The following is a 16,649-nucleotide window of genomic DNA, read 5'->3' on the forward strand; positions in this document are numbered from 1 at the left end:
TTGGGCTGCAGTGAACACAATCTTTTTGGGCTGCAGTGAACACAATCTTTTTGGGCTGCAGTGAACACAATCTTTTTGGGCTGCAGTGAACACAATCTTTTTGGGGTGCAGTGAACAAAATCTTTTTGGGGTGCAGTGAACACAATCCTTTTTGGTGTGCAGTGAACACAATCTTTGTGGGGTGCAGTGAACAAAATCCTTTGTGGGGTGCAGTGAACACAATCTTTTTGGGGTGCAGTGAACAAAATCCTTTTTGGGGTGCAGTGAACAACATCCTTTTTGGGGTGCAGTGAACACAATCTTTTTGGGGTGCAGTGAACAAAATCCTTTGTGGGGTGCAGTGAACACAATCTTTTTGGGGTGCAGTGAACACAATCTTTTTGGGGTGGAGTGAACAACATCCTTTTTGGGGTGCAGTGAACAAAATCCTTTTTGGGGTGCAGTGAACAAAATCATTTTTGGGGTGCAGTGAACACAATCTTTTTGGGGTGCAGTGAACACAATCTTTGTGGGGTGCAGTGAACACAATCTTTTTGGGGTGGAGTGAACAACATCCTTTTTGGGGTGCAGTGAACAACATCCTTTTTGGGGTGCAGTGAACACAATCTTTTTGGGGTGCAGTGAACACAATCTTTGTGGGGTACAGTGAACAGAATCTTTGTGGGGTGCAGTGAACACAATCTTTGGGGGGTACAGTGAACACAATCTTTGTGAGGTGCAGTGAACACAATCTTTGTGGGGTGCAGTGAACACAATCATTGTGGGGTGCAGTGAACTCAATCTTTGTGGGGTACAGTGAACACAATCTCATACTGAAGGTTTGAGGGTGCTGCCTGTTCCATACTCCCCCTACTCCTCATCTAGCCTTTTAGGGGTACAAACAATAGTAATTGGGGCCTAGTGTGGTTGTGTACGTGTGATATACATACACTTTTTTGGGATCATATTTTCTATTCCGCTATTTAATCAAAAACCTTTGGGGATCAGTTAAATTGGGGGATAGTCTGTGTTGGTACGTGTGAGAGAGATCCACCTTTCCAAGTTGTTGGGGTTCATCTCATACTTCTGAAGGTTTGAGGGTGCTGCCTGTTCCATACTCCCCCTACTCCTAGCCTTTTAGGGGTACAAACAATAGTAATTGGGGCCTAGTGTGGTTGTGTACGTGTGATATACATACACTTTTTTGGGATCATATTTTCTATTCCGCTATTTAATCAAAAACCTTTGGGGATCAGTTAAATTGGGGGATAGTCTGTGTTGGTACGTGTGAGAGAGATCCACCTTTCCAAGTTGTTGGGGTTCATCTCATACTTCTGAAGGTTTGAGGGTGCTGCCTGTTCCATACTCCCCCTACTCCTAGCCTTTTAGGGGTACAAACAATAGTAATTGGGGCCTAGTGTGGTTGTGTACGTGTGATATACATACACTTTTTTGGGATCATATTTTCTATTCCGCTATTTAATCAAAAACCTTTGGGGATCAGTTAAATTGGGGGATAGTCTGTGTTGGTACGTGTGAGAGAGATCCACCTTTCCAAGTTGTTGGGGTTCATCTCATACTTCTGAAGGTTTGAGGGTGCTGCCTGTTCCATACCCCCCCTACTCCTCATCTAGCCTTTTAGGGGTACAAACAATAGTAATTGGGGCCTAGTGTGGTTGTGTACGTGTGATATACATACACTTTTTTGGGATCATATTTTCTATTCCGCTATTTAATCAAAAACCTTTGGGGATCAGTTAAATTGGGGGATAGTCTGTGTTGGTACGTGTGAGAGAGATCCACCTTTCCAAGTTGTTGGGGTTCATCTCATACTTCTGAAGGTTTGAGGGTGCTGCCTGTTCCATACTCCCCCTACTCCTAGCCTTTTAGGGGTACAAACAATAGTAATTGGGGCCTAGTGTGGTTGTGTACGTGTGATATACATACACTTTTTTGGGATCATATTTTCTATTCCGCTATTTAATCAAAAACCTTTGGGGATCAGTTAAATTGGGGGATAGTCTGTGTTGGTACGTGTGAGAGAGATCCACCTTTCCAAGTTGTTGGGGTTCATCTCATACTTCTGAAGGTTTGAGGGTGCTGCCTGTTCCATACTCCCCCTACTCCTAGCCTTTTAGGGGTACAAACAATAGTAATTGGGGCCTAGTGTGGTTGTGTACGTGTGATATACATACAATTTTTTGGGATCATATTTTCTATTCCGCTATTTAATCAAAAACCTTTGGGGATCAGTTAAATTGGGGGATAGTCTGTGTTGGTACGTGTGAGAGAGATCCACCTTTCCAAGTTGTTGGGGTTCATCTCATACTTCTGAAGGTTTGAGGGTGCTGCCTGTTCCATACTCCCCCTACTCCTAGCCTTTTAGGGGTACAAACAATAGTAATTGGGGCCTAGTGTGGTTGTGTACGTGTGATATACATACACTTTTTTGGGATCATATTTTCTATTCCGCTATTTAATCAAAAACCTTTGGGGATCAGTTAAATTGGGGGATAGTCTGTGTTGGTACGTGTGAGAGAGATCCACCTTTCCAAGTTGTTGAGGTTCATCTCATACTTCTGAAGGTTTGAGGGTGCTGCCTGTTCCATACTCCCCCTACTCCTAGCCTTTTAGGGGTACAAACAATAGTAATTGGGGCCTAGTGTGGTTGTGTACGTGTGATATACATACACTTTTTTGGGATCATATTTTCTATTCCGCTATTTAATCAAAAACCTTTGGGGATCAGTTAAATTGGGGGATAGTCTGTGTTGGTACGTGTGAGAGAGATCCACCTTTCCAAGTTGTTGGGGTTCATCTCATACTTCTGAAGGTTTGAGGGTGCTGCCTGTTCCATACTCCCCCTACTCCTAGCCTTTTAGGGGTACAAACAATAGTAATTGGGGCCTAGTGTGGTTGTGTACGTGTGATATACATACACTTTTTTGGGATCATATTTTCTATTCCGCTATTTAATCAAAAACCTTTGGGGATCAGTTAAATTGGGGGATAGTCTGTGTTGGTACGTGTGAGAGAGATCCACCTTTCCAAGTTGTTGAGGTTCATCTCATACTTCTGAAGGTTTGAGGGTGCTGCCTGTTCCATACTCCCCCTACTCCTAGCCTTTTAGGGGTACAAACAATAGTAATTGGGGCCTAGTGTGGTTGTGTACGTGTGATATACATACACTTTTTTGGGATCATATTTTCTATTCCGCTATTTAATCAAAAACCTTTGGGGATCAGTTAAATTGGGGGATAGTCTGTGTTGGTACGTGTGAGAGAGATCCACCTTTCCAAGTTGTTGGGGTTCATCTCATACTTCTGAAGGTTTGAGGGTGCTGCCTGTTCCATACTCCCCCTACTCCTAGCCTTTTAGGGGTACAAACAATAGTAATTGGGGCCTAGTGTGGTTGTGTACGTGTGATATACATACACTTTTTTGGGATCATATTTTCTATTCCGCTATTTAATCAAAAACCTTTGGGGATCAGTTAAATTGGGGGATAGTCTGTGTTGGTACGTGTGAGAGAGATCCACCTTTCCAAGTTGTTGGGGTTCATCTCATACTTCTGAAGGTTTGAGGGTGCTGCCTGTTCCATACTCCCCCTACTCCTAGCCTTTTAGGGGTACAAACAATAGTAATTGGGGCCTAGTGTGGTTGTGTACGTGTGATATACATACACTTTTTTGGGATCATATTTTCTATTCCGCTATTTAATCAAAAACCTTTGGGGATCAGTTAAATTGGGGGATAGTCTGTGTTGGTACGTGTGAGAGAGATCCACCTTTCCAAGTTGTTGGGGTTCATCTCATACTTCTGAAGGTTTGAGGGTGCTGCCTGTTCCATACTCCCCCTACTCCTAGCCTTTTAGGGGTACAAACAATAGTAATTGGGGCCTAGTGTGGTTGTGTACGTGTGATATACATACACTTTTTTGGGATCATATTTTCTATTCCGCTATTTAATCAAAAACCTTTGGGGATCAGTTAAATTGGGGGATAGTCTGTGTTGGTACGTGTGAGAGAGATCCACCTTTCCAAGTTGTTGGGGTTCATCTCATACTTCTGAAGGTTTGAGGGTGCTGCCTGTTCCATACTCCCCCTACTCCTAGCCTTTTAGGGGTACAAACAATAGTAATTGGGGCCTAGTGTGGTTGTGTACGTGTGATATACATACACTTTTTTGGGATCATATTTTCTATTCCGCTATTTAATCAAAAACCTTTGGGGATCAGTTAAATTGGGGGATAGTCTGTGTTGGTACGTGTGAGAGAGATCCACCTTTCCAAGTTGTTGAGGTTCATCTCATACTTCTGAAGGTTTGAGGGTGCTGCCTGTTCCATACTCCCCCTACTCCTAGCCTTTTAGGGGTACAAACAATAGTAATTGGGGCCTAGTGTGGTTGTGTACGTGTGATATACATACACTTTTTTGGGATCATATTTTCTATTCCGCTATTTAATCAAAAACCTTTGGGGATCAGTTAAATTGGGGGATAGTCTGTGTTGGTACGTGTGAGAGAGATCCACCTTTCCAAGTTGTTGGGGTTCATCTCATACTTCTGAAGGTTTGAGGGTGCTGCCTGTTCCATACTCCCCCTACTCCTAGCCTTTTAGGGGTACAAACAATAGTAATTGGGGCCTAGTGTGGTTGTGTACGTGTGATATACATACACTTTTTTGGGATCATATTTTCTATTCCGCTATTTAATCAAAAACCTTTGGGGATCAGTTAAATTGGGGGATAGTCTGTGTTGGTACGTGTGAGAGAGATCCACCTTTCCAAGTTGTTGGGGTTCATCTCATACTTCTGAAGGTTTGAGGGTGCTGCCTGTTCCATACTCCCCCTACTCCTAGCCTTTTAGGGGTACAAACAATAGTAATTGGGGCCTAGTGTGGTTGTGTACGTGTGATATACATACACTTTTTTGGGATCATATTTTCTATTCCGCTATTTAATCAAAAACCTTTGGGGATCAGTTAAATTGGGGGATAGTCTGTGTTGGTACGTGTGAGAGAGATCCACCTTTCCAAGTTGTTGGGGTTCATCTCATACTTCTGAAGGTTTGAGGGTGCTGCCTGTTCCATACTCCCCCTACTCCTAGCCTTTTAGGGGTACAAACAATAGTAATTGGGGCCTAGTGTGGTTGTGTACGTGTGATATACATACACTTTTTTGGGATCATATTTTCTATTCCGCTATTTAATCAAAAACCTTTGGGGATCAGTTAAATTGGGGGATAGTCTGTGTTGGTACGTGTGAGAGAGATCCACCTTTCCAAGTTGTTGGGGTTCATCTCATACTTCTGAAGGTTTGAGGGTGCTGCCTGTTCCATACTCCCCCTACTCCTAGCCTTTTAGGGGTACAAACAATAGTAATTGGGGCCTAGTGTGGTTGTGTACGTGTGATATACATACACTTTTTTGGGATCATATTTTCTATTCCGCTATTTAATCAAAAACCTTTGGGGATCAGTTAAATTGGGGGATAGTCTGTGTTGGTACGTGTGAGAGAGATCCACCTTTCCAAGTTGTTGAGGTTCATCTCATACTTCTGAAGGTTTGAGGGTGCTGCCTGTTCCATACTCCCCCTACTCCTAGCCTTTTAGGGGTACAAACAATAGTAATTGGGGCCTAGTGTGGTTGTGTACGTGTGATATACATACACTTTTTTGGGATCATATTTTCTATTCCGCTATTTAATCAAAAACCTTTGGGGATCAGTTAAATTGGGGGATAGTCTGTGTTGGTACGTGTGAGAGAGATCCACCTTTCCAAGTTGTTGGGGTTCATCTCATACTTCTGAAGGTTTGAGGGTGCTGCCTGTTCCATACTCCCCCTACTCCTAGCCTTTTAGGGGTACAAACAATAGTAATTGGGGCCTAGTGTGGTTGTGTACGTGTGATATACATACACTTTTTTGGGATCATATTTTCTATTCCGCTATTTAATCAAAAACCTTTGGGGATCAGTTAAATTGGGGGATAGTCTGTGTTGGTACGTGTGAGAGAGATCCACCTTTCCAAGTTGTTGAGGTTCATCTCATACTTCTGAAGGTTTGAGGGTGCTGCCTGTTCCATACTCCCCCTACTCCTAGCCTTTTAGGGGTACAAACAATAGTAATTGGGGCCTAGTGTGGTTGTGTACGTGTGATATACATACACTTTTTTGGGATCATATTTTCTATTCCGCTATTTAATCAAAAACCTTTGGGGATCAGTTAAATTGGGGGATAGTCTGTGTTGGTACGTGTGAGAGAGATCCACCTTTCCAAGTTGTTGGGGTTCATCTCATACTTCTGAAGGTTTGAGGGTGCTGCCTGTTCCATACTCCCCCTACTCCTAGCCTTTTAGGGGTACAAACAATAGTAATTGGGGCCTAGTGTGGTTGTGTACGTGTGATATACATACACTTTTTTGGGATCATATTTTCTATTCCGCTATTTAATCAAAAACCTTTGGGGATCAGTTAAATTGGGGGATAGTCTGTGTTGGTACGTGTGAGAGAGATCCACCTTTCCAAGTTGTTGGGGTTCATCTCATACTTCTGAAGGTTTGAGGGTGCTGCCTGTTCCATACCCCCCCTACTCCTCATCTAGCCTTTTAGGGGTACAAACAATAGTAATTGGGGCCTAGTGTGGTTGTGTACGTGCGAGATACATACACTTTTTTTGATCATATTTCCTATTCCGCTATTCAATAAAAACCTTTGAGGATCAATTGAATTGCGGGATAGTCTGTGTCGGTACGTGTGAGAGAGATCCACCTTTCCAAGTTGTTGGGGTTCATCTCATACTTCTGAAGGTTTGAGGGTGCTGCCTGTTCCATACCCCCCCTACTCCTCATCTAGCCTTTTAGGGGTACAAACAATAGTAATTGGGGCCTAGTGTGGTTGTGTACGTGCGAGATACATACACTTTTTTTGATCATATTTCCTATTCCGCTATTCAATAAAAACCTTTGAGGATCAATTGAATTGCGGGATAGTCTGTGTCGGTACGTGTGAGAGAGATCCACCTTTCCAAGTTGTTGGGGTTCATCTCATACTTCTGAAGGTTTGAGGGTGCTGCCTGTTCCATACCCCCCCTACTCCTCATCTAGCCTTTTAGGGGTACAAACAATAGTAATTGGGGCCTAGTGTGGTTGTGTACGTGCGAGATACATACACTTTTTTTGATCATATTTCCTATTCCGCTATTCAATAAAAACCTTTGAGGATCAATTGAATTGCGGGATAGTCTGTGTCGGTACGTGTGAGAGAGATCCACCTTTCCAAGTTGTTGGGGTTCATCTCATACTTCTGAAGGTTTGAGGGTGCTGCCTGTTCCATACCCCCCCTACTCCTCATCTAGCCTTTTAGGGGTACAAACAATAGTAATTGGGGCCTAGTGTGGTTGTGTACGTGCGAGATACATACACTTTTTTTGATCATATTTCCTATTCCGCTATTCAATAAAAACCTTTGAGGATCAATTGAATTGCGGGATAGTCTGTGTCGGTACGTGTGAGAGAGATCCACCTTTCCAAGTTGTTGGGGTTCATCTCATACTTCTGAAGGTTTGAGGGTGCTGCCTGTTCCATACTCCCCCTACTCCTCATCTAGCCTTTTAGGGGTACAAACAATAGTAATTGGGGCCTAGTGTGGTTGTGTACGTGTGATATACATACACTTTTTTTGGATCATATTTTCTATTCCGCTATTCAATAAAAACCTTTCTAGGGCAAGATCTTAAATTACAGAAATATGAGGAGACCGTCAAATAAGGGCCGTGGCCTGGGTCGTGGTGCTGCTGGTAGAGCTCCTGTTGCAAGGAGAGGACATGGTCGATCTGTGCCAGCTACACGCACAAGTGAAACACCTTCCTCAAGTGTGAGTAGGCGACAGAACCTGCATCAGTATTTGGTAGGGCATCAAACGCCCCTAGAAGTGATGAGGCCAGAACAAGTTGAGGCGATAGTAGATTGGTTTGCTGCTGACAGTGCCTCCAGTTCCTTCACATTGTCTCCCACCCAGTCTACTGCAGAAAGGTCAGAGTTGGCACCTGCAGCCAATGTCCAACCGTCTTTCACCTCACCCCCTTGCAAATCAGGCCAGCAGTCTGAGCCCCAAGCCATACAGCAGTCTCTTATTCTTTTTGAGGACTCTGTCAGCAGGGTTTCCCAGGGCCATCCCCCTAGCCCTGCCCCAGAAGTGGAAGAGATTGAGTGCAGCGATGCCCAACCACTTATTTCTCAAGATGAGTACATGCAAGGATCATCGCAGCACGTCTCCGATGATGACGAAACGCAGGTGCCAACTGCTGCGGCGTTCAGCATTGTGGAGACCGACAAGGAGGGCAGGGGTGAAGACTGGGTGGAAGATGATGTGGAGGACGATGAGGTCCTCGACCCCACATGGAATGAACGTCATGCAGGTGAACTGAGTAGTTTGGAGGAAGAGGCGGTGGTCGCTCAGAGCCACCAGCACAGCAGAAGAGGGAGCAGGGTGCAGAAGCGGAGCGGCCGTGCCCTAGACACTACGCCCGCTACTGCCCAACGCAGCAAGGGAACGAGCGCACCAAAGTCAGCTCAAAGGAGTTCTCTAGCGTGGAAGTTCTTTAGAAAATGTGCTGATGACAGGACACGAGTGGTTTGCACCCTGTGCAATCAGAGCTTGAAGCGAGGCATGAACCTTCTCAACCTGAGCACAACCTGCATGATCAGGCATCTAAGTGCAAAGCACGAGCTGCAGTGGAGTACACACCTTCAAAACCAAGAAACGTCTCTGGCTCATCCTGCTTCCTCTTCTGCTGCAGTCTCGGCCGCTCCAGCCACATCTGTAGTGATACCGGCACCTGCCACCCCGCAAACAGACGATCTGTCAGCAACACCACCACCTGGGTCACCAACAACCATCTCCACAATGTCCCGTGGAAGCGTTCAGCTTTCCATCTCCCAAACACTTGAGAGGAAGAGGAAGTACCCCCCTACCCACCCGCGATCCCTGGCCCTGAATGCCAGCATTTCAAAATTATTGGCCTTTGAAATGCTGTCATTCCGTCTGGTGGAGACGCACAGTTTTAAAAACCTTATGTCGGTGGCTGTCCCACAGTACGTCGTGCCCAGCCGCCACTACTTTTCCAGGCAAGCCATCCCTTCCCTGCACAACCAAGTGGGGGAAAAAATCAGGTGTGCACTGCGCAACGCCATCTGTGCCAAGGTCCACCTAACTACGGATACGTGGACCAGTAAGCACGGTCAGGGGCGTTATATCTCCCTAACGGCACACTGGGTAAATGCAGTGGCGGATGGGCCTGAGGCGGATAGCAATTTGGCGCATGTCCTTCCACCACCGAGGATTGCAGGGCGCTTCAGTTTGCCTCCTGTTCCTAACTCCTCCTACTCCGCTTCCTCATCCTCTACCGCCTCCTCATCCGGACAGCGTAACACCTTCACCACCAACTTCAGCACGGCCAGGGGTAAACGACAGCAGGCAGTTTTACAACTTGCCTGTTTGGGGGACAAACCACACACCACGCAGGAGTTGTGGAGGAGCATGGAACAGCAGACAAATGAGTGGTTGCTGCCAGCGAGCCTCAAGCCCGGCCTGGTGGTGTGCGATAACGGGCGAAATCTCATAGCAGCTCTGGGCCTAGCCGGTTTGACGCACATCCCTTGCCTGGCGCATGTGCTGAATTTGGTGGTGCAGAGGTTCCTTAAAAACTACCCCGATATGTCAGAGCTGCTGCAGAAAGTGCGGGCCGTTTGTGCGCACTTTCGGCGTTCTCACCCTGCTGCTGCTCGCCTGGCAGCGCTGCAGCGTAACTTCGGCCTTCCCGCTCACCGCCTCATATGTGACGTGCCCACAAGGTGGAACTCCACCTTGCACATGCTGGAAAGACTGTGCGAGCAGCAGCAGGCCATAGTGGAGTTTCAGCTGCAGCACGCACGCGTGAGTCGCTCTGCGGAACAGCACCACTTCACCACCAATAACTGGGCCTCCATGCGAGACCTTTGTGCCTTGTTGCGCTGTTTTGAGTACTCCACCAACATGGCCAGTGGCAATGACGCCGTTCTCAGCTTAACTATCCCACTTCTATGCCTCCTTGAAAAAACAATTCGGGCGATGATGGAAGAGGATGTGGCACAGGATGAGGAGGAGGAGGAGGATGAAGAGGTAACATTTCCAAGGCTTTCAGGGCAGTCATTCGCAAGGGGCTCCGAGGGTGGGTTCCTGCACACGCAAACGCCAGGGACGCAATTGTCCAGCAGGGGCACAGTTCTGGAGGATGAGGAGGATGAGGAGGAGGAGGAGCTGGAGGAGGAGATGGAACCATGTTCACAGCAGGGTGGCACCCAGGCCAGCTCATGGCCATCACTGGTGCGTGGCTGGGGGGATACAGAGGACACGGACCATACACCTCCCACAGAGGACAGCCTTTCGTTGCCTCTGGGCAGCCTGGCACACATGAGCGATTACATGCTGCAGTGTCTCCACAACGACCGCCGAGTTGCCCACATTCTAACTTGTGCTGATTACTGGGTGGCCACGCTGCTGGATCCCCGTTACAAGGACAACGTACCGTCCTTAATTCACTCACTGGAGCGCGATCGCAAGATGCGCGAGTACAAGCGCACGCTGGTAGACGCCATGCTGCTGGCATTCCCATCTGACAGCGGGGCCACAGTGGAAGCACAAGGCAGAGGAGGAGGAGGAGGAGGTCGCCAACGCAACCAGGGCACCGCCAGCACCTCAGAAGGCAGGGTTAGCATGGCCGAAATGTGGAAAAGCTTTGTCAGCACGCCACAACAAACAGCAGCACCAGCAGCTCAGATGGAACGTCTTAGCAGGAGGCAGCATTTTACCAACATGGTGGAGCAGTATGTGTGCACACGCCTACATGTAGTGAATGACGGGTCTGCCCCCTTCAACTTCTGGGTCTCCAAATTGGGCACATGGCCTGAGCTTGCCCTTTACGCCTTGGAGGTGCTGGCGTGCCCTGCAGCCAGTGTATTATCTGAACGGGTATTTAGCACGGCTGGGGGCGTTATAACAGACAAGCGCAGCCGCCTGTCCAGAGACAATGTGGACAAGCTCACGTTCATTAAAATGAACCAGGCATGGATCCCACGGGACTTTTCCGTACCTTATGCAGAATAGCAATGGATACCGACCTTACCCACCCATTGTTCCATTTTTGCTCTTTCTCACTCTTTTGGGGTGTACCCTCATTTAAAATTTGTGAAAAGAAGCAGTGTTGGCTACCTCGTCCTCCTCCTCAGGGCCAGATTAATGTAGGGGCTATTGGAGCTGCAGCTCCAGGCCCCTACCTTTTATATAGGCCCCGGGTTGGCCATATTCACTGTTACCGCTCTTCTGTCACTTGTAAACACAGAAGTCTGGCTTCTATGCTCGCTTCCCCAGGCAGCACCCTCAGAACCTCCCCACACAGCGTGAAGGCCGGACAAGGAGGGACAGTTGGCGATGCATGGATGTGTTTATGGGCTTCAGAGACAGCATCCCATGTTGAATTAGGCATGCATGGCTGCACCCTTCCTCCTCTGGGTGCATGGCAAGGCACGGCCCTAAGGCCCTTCAAAATCCTCAGCACCAAGCCCATGATGCTGTTAATCCGGCCCTGGTCCTCCTCCACCGCCGCTTCCACCTACACCGCCCATAGGTGTGCGCAGCCTATTGCATTAAGGTGTGCACCCCAAAGTTGAAATACACATGCATGTGTTTGCCAGCAGGGAGAGTAATGTATCGGGGCCATGTACCTGTAGGCAAGGAGAAATAGAGCAGAGCAGGTCCCAGGGAGATCTTTCCCATCTCCTCACTGGCAATGCTATGTGCCCTAGGTGATTAGGGTGTGCCCAGGCACACCCAGCACACCCTGTGCGCACGCCTATGTCACCGCCACATCCACCACCACCTCAACCTCCCTCCTACTCCATATGGGCCTCGTCCTTCAGAGATGAAGAAGAACATTGTTTTATTTTTCTGTTTTTTTTTGTTGTTTTAAGTTATTTCCCTATCCACATTTGTTTGCAGAGCACTTGCCATGCTCTTAATTACGTTTTGCTGCCATTTGCAGCACTCTAGCCCTTTCCTTTGGTGTTTTAGAGCCATTTTAGTGCCTTAAAGTTCGGGTCCCCATTGACTTCAATGGGGTTCGGTGTCCGGGAAAAGTTCGGTAAAAGTCCGGGACACGGACCCGGACTTTTTTTTAAAGTTCGGCCGAACCCGTCGAACACGGACATCTAGGTGTCCGCTCAACCCTACTTATTAATATTTAGATTTACTGTATTTCATTAATATAGAAATACCTGTATGCACTCCTTTATAAGCATTCTATTAGTATATGAATTTTTGAATAGCATTTTATGAATATATAATACGTTTCAAACATACAGTATGTTTTGCATATTAGAGATTTATGTGTTGAAGGGGGAAGATATTATTTTCTTTTTATAAGATTAAGAGGGGTTTCTTTTTGTGCTGTAAAAATTGATTTATAATATATTGATATATGTTGAAATATACTCAATGTGAGTAGAGTAGGTTGAAGAATTAGAAATGCAGACTTATAAACAATTCCAATACTATTTAATTTTTACCTGATTTATAAGTGGAGCGTAGAACTGTATTAGGATTGCCGCTAATGTTCAGATTCTGGTAGCCAACGTTGATTGCATCATGGTTAAACTCAGGTGGTCCAGGACCAATAGTTCTTGTGTCTTCTGCAAGAAAGTGAAATTATTATGTGTATATTTTAAATTTAGAATTATATACAGAAATGTACAGTTTAGTAATGATCTACAGCAGTGGTCTCCAAACTGTGGCCAGGGGCCGAATGCAGCCCTTTGCTTGCTTTTATCCAGTTCTTAGGGCAATATTTTATCTACTGACACCAACAAAGGTTCATCCCACTGACACCAATGATGGGGCACAAATTCTACCAATGACACCCAAGATGGGGTATTGTTTACTCCCATAGTTGCCAGGACATTTTCTACTCCTGATGGCCATGGTCCGGCCCCCCTAAAGCCTGAAGGACAGGAAACTGTCCCTTTGCTTAGAAAGTTTGGAGAAACCTGATCTACAGGGTTCTGGGTGTGATACCGCTTTCTAAAAGTCACTGATAAGTGGGAGGGACTGAATAGCTGGCACTCACTGTAGCTCTTGGGGATCAGTGGTTCTTGGGGATCAGTGGTTATCATGGCTATGATTAAAATCCACATAGGGTCAATATGTGTGAGCCTGGAGGACTGTATGTTGTGTTGCCTCAAGTAAATAAAGTATGGCAAGAACTACAGTGGGTGCCGGCTATATTCATTCATTCATTTACATGTGTTTGAGCTTTCCATTGCACCACCGCAGACTTGGATACCTGACACAGGTGAGCACTGAGCAGCAGCTTGTTGTAAATTTGTATATTAAGTGGGAGGAACTGCCTTTAATACAATCACCAAAATCAGTCCGAAATTTGTAAAAAGAAAAGCTGAAGCTCCTTTACGTAAGCTGGACCCTTTAGGCTTCATGCACACTGGACGTTTTGCCAACTCTTCAATACTCGTTTCCATTTGACAGGAGAGTTTTGGCAGAAAAGACGCCTGACACTTGTAAACTCATGTAACACATGAGTAGTAATTCATTTCATTGGCCAGAATAATCATTTATACTAGCCATTGAAATCAATTGCTGCTCAAGAGCTAAACATGCCTAGTGCTTAGGTGCATTTAGACACGTTTAGGCATGTCAAGTGTTTTGGTAGTTGCAAAGATGCAACATTTTTTTTACCTTTGGATAGAGTGGAGAGGGATTACAAAAGTTTTTTATTGCTGCCATTGTACCCATTAGGGGGATTCATCTTCTTCATTGGTTCTGGGGACCATTATCACCAGGATTGAAGGAAAACCACACATTTTGAGTGGTCACCAGAACAAGAATACTGGGGATATTTTCTAATGGCAATGCTGTATCGGTGACCCTGGCTTCCTATAACTTCTAGTTGTTGCTATAAGAAATGAAGAAAAATCTCCCCAATGGGCTACAAATGGCAAAAAGACAGGGGTAATACCCCCCTCCCCCTTACGCTATATACATTTTATTTAGGTATAGTGGTGAATTATGGCATCCATGCCATCACTGGGGTGGGGTGACTAAAGAAGGAAAGTGGATGTTTAATAAGCCAGTAAATGTGGCAAAGCTGTGTTTACTTTGAATACCCAATCATCTGCAAGGTAAACTTAAAAAATAGGATATTTTCACGATCAAGAATGGGTGTTTTAACAAATCTTCACCTTATTTACTAAGCTCAGGGAACATTTAGCAAAGTAAACTTTCATTCTTCTAAGAAAACTGTGTACTTTATTAGTAAAACAACTCTACTGTGTATAGAACACCTTATGTTTCCTTCCTAGCTTGTGGGTTCTCATAATACAAAACTGATACTAATTGCACAAATATAGCAGACATGCCCTGACACAGGAAGTGACTGCAATCTAGAAGGTCAATTTATTAAAGGCAAAATGTTCACTTAGCTAAGGGAATGTAGTGAAAATTTGCTTTGCAAAAAATACTCAATCATGTGCAAAGTTATTAAAAGAAACTGTATTTTGCTTGCACATGATGGTGCTGGTGCAACGGGGCACCAGCAAATAAAATTGCTGGAGTTCACTAAAATCCTTGCAATGTATGCAGCTAACCTAAAGAGGTAGGTATTTATTTTTTCATCTATTTATTTTAAAGTGAAGTTACAATTTAGTATAAAATAGTCTTGAATAGGAAATATTTATAAAAAGGTAAACGTACAAGGTTTAATCCTTACAATACCAAGCCCATTCCAAATATAGGTAGACTGGGCAGTGTTGATATGCGTAAAGTTGCTTGGTGTGTGTGACACACTTCTACTGCTACTATTACCAAAGACAGCATTTCAGTAGAAGAATCTCTCACCAACTGTGAAGCATGGTGGTGGAAATGTCATGGTTTATGGTTTATTTTCTGCTTTAGGGTCTGACTTGCAGTCATCAAGTCTGTTATGGCTGCTACATCATATCAAGTGGGCTTGTTGAGAATGTCTACCTGTCCGAAAGTTTTAGTTCTACGGGAAATGGATGTTTCAACATGATAATGATCTGAAGAAGAACACTAGCAAATCCACCAATGAATGTCTCAAAAAAGAAGAATAGCTAGGTTATAGATAAATCACACTGAAATATTGTGGGGCATTTGAAATGGGCATTTCTTTCAAGGAAAATTACAGTCATCTTGCATCTGAAGGAATTTTTCTTAAAGGAATTGTAAAAAATTGGGTGGATGTCAGAGACTGGTGGAATATTTTAAAAATTGCCAAGAAAAAGCCATGTCTGCTAAGGAGGGCAATACCAGCTACCGCATGGTCAAGAGTGTACTTCAACAGTACATCATTACATCTATTTTTGTTAAGTAAATGAATAAAAAGGCACACTTCCTTTTGTTTTTATTCAAGTATATCACCTGTATCTGTGGCATAGTTTTATTAAGGATCTAATGTTTGCCTGGTCAAATATATTGAAAAAATCAACAATTTCTATAGATTTACTTACATTTGTGCAGCAAAAACTTCTATTTTTATTATTAATATTATAAACAGTTTAAAACTAGGTTTTCTGTGTTGATTAAATGTTGGCAAATATTTTTACTGCAAAAGTCCTTTATTTAATTATTTTTTTACCTGCTTTAAATATAGTGTAAGGTGGACATTTCTTAAACTTTCCATCGCCGTTCACATCTTGGTGGTCCCCATGTATTGCTTTATTATTAAGCCAATGTTGGTTAGGAATAGTGTTGCTTGATACAGGGTTTGGGGAGTTCAAATTGAAATCTAAAGAAAAAAAAATCAAAATTTGAATTCTGCATCTCCAATTCATTGCTCAATAAAGACCTGTAGGGCTTTGAAAATATTAAAATGCTTTTCTTACTAAGCTAAAGAATCATATTTTACTACTTACATAATGTACTACAGTAAGTTAAATGATTAGTCCCAGAGTTGCAATATAAAAAGAAGAAATTGCTCATTGCTGCATGGCAAATATCAGGAGGGATTTCACAAGGGGTTACACCTGCTCCCTTAAATTGAACCTGTGCCCAGAATATATAGTAAAGGCTCGTTAATATTTAAGGTCAGGGGGCAGTAAAAACAGGCAGTTGAGCCTCATTTTTTTGCCTCTCAAGCTTGCAAAGGCAGCTAGACAGGTTTGTATACATGCCACTGCGATACTTTGTGATGTCTGTGGCAACAATTATACTAGTGATCGACCTGTATCGTTTTTTATCGGCCGATATGGGAGCGATATTTTCATACATTTAAAAAAATAATAATTTTTATTTTTTTTACTTGACCGGTACTCTTGTAGAGGGATCTGGGGGTCTAAAATACCCCAATCCCCTCCTCTGCACTTAAAAGCATTCAAAACGCTAAGTTTGGCTGTTTTGAATGCTGTCATTTTTTTTAATCTGGCGCCAGACAGTACCCGGAAGTGATGTCATGACATCACTTTTGGGTTTTTGCATGGAGACCCGATCAGAGCCGTATGCGGCTTTGATCGGTCTTCGTCGGCCATGCAGGCTGGTTGCCCGGGTCTCCCATTTGGACGGGAGACCCGGGCGCGCCGCGTAAGACGGCGGAAGGGGGGACGTCCCCTCC

General features: G+C 44.7%; 1 protein-coding gene across 1 annotated transcript in view; it reads right to left on the bottom strand.

The window, feature by feature from the left end:
• The window catches only part of LOC309560455 (uncharacterized protein), a gene marked incomplete at both ends in the record, with an annotated part of 203,085 nt that overhangs the window by 157,651 nt on the left and 28,785 nt on the right, over positions 1 to 16,649 (bottom strand). The window contains 2 exons of the mRNA XM_082264089.1: positions 12,577 to 12,699; positions 15,678 to 15,827. Coding sequence (XP_082120215.1) covers positions 12,577 to 12,699; positions 15,678 to 15,827 — 273 coding nt within the window. The remainder of the gene's footprint in view (positions 1 to 12,576; positions 12,700 to 15,677; positions 15,828 to 16,649) is intronic.

This window comes from Pelophylax lessonae, assembly GCF_965119305.1.
Source record: "Pelophylax lessonae genome assembly, chromosome: 7".
In the NCBI taxonomy this organism is placed as follows: Eukaryota; Metazoa; Chordata; class Amphibia; order Anura; family Ranidae; genus Pelophylax; species Pelophylax lessonae.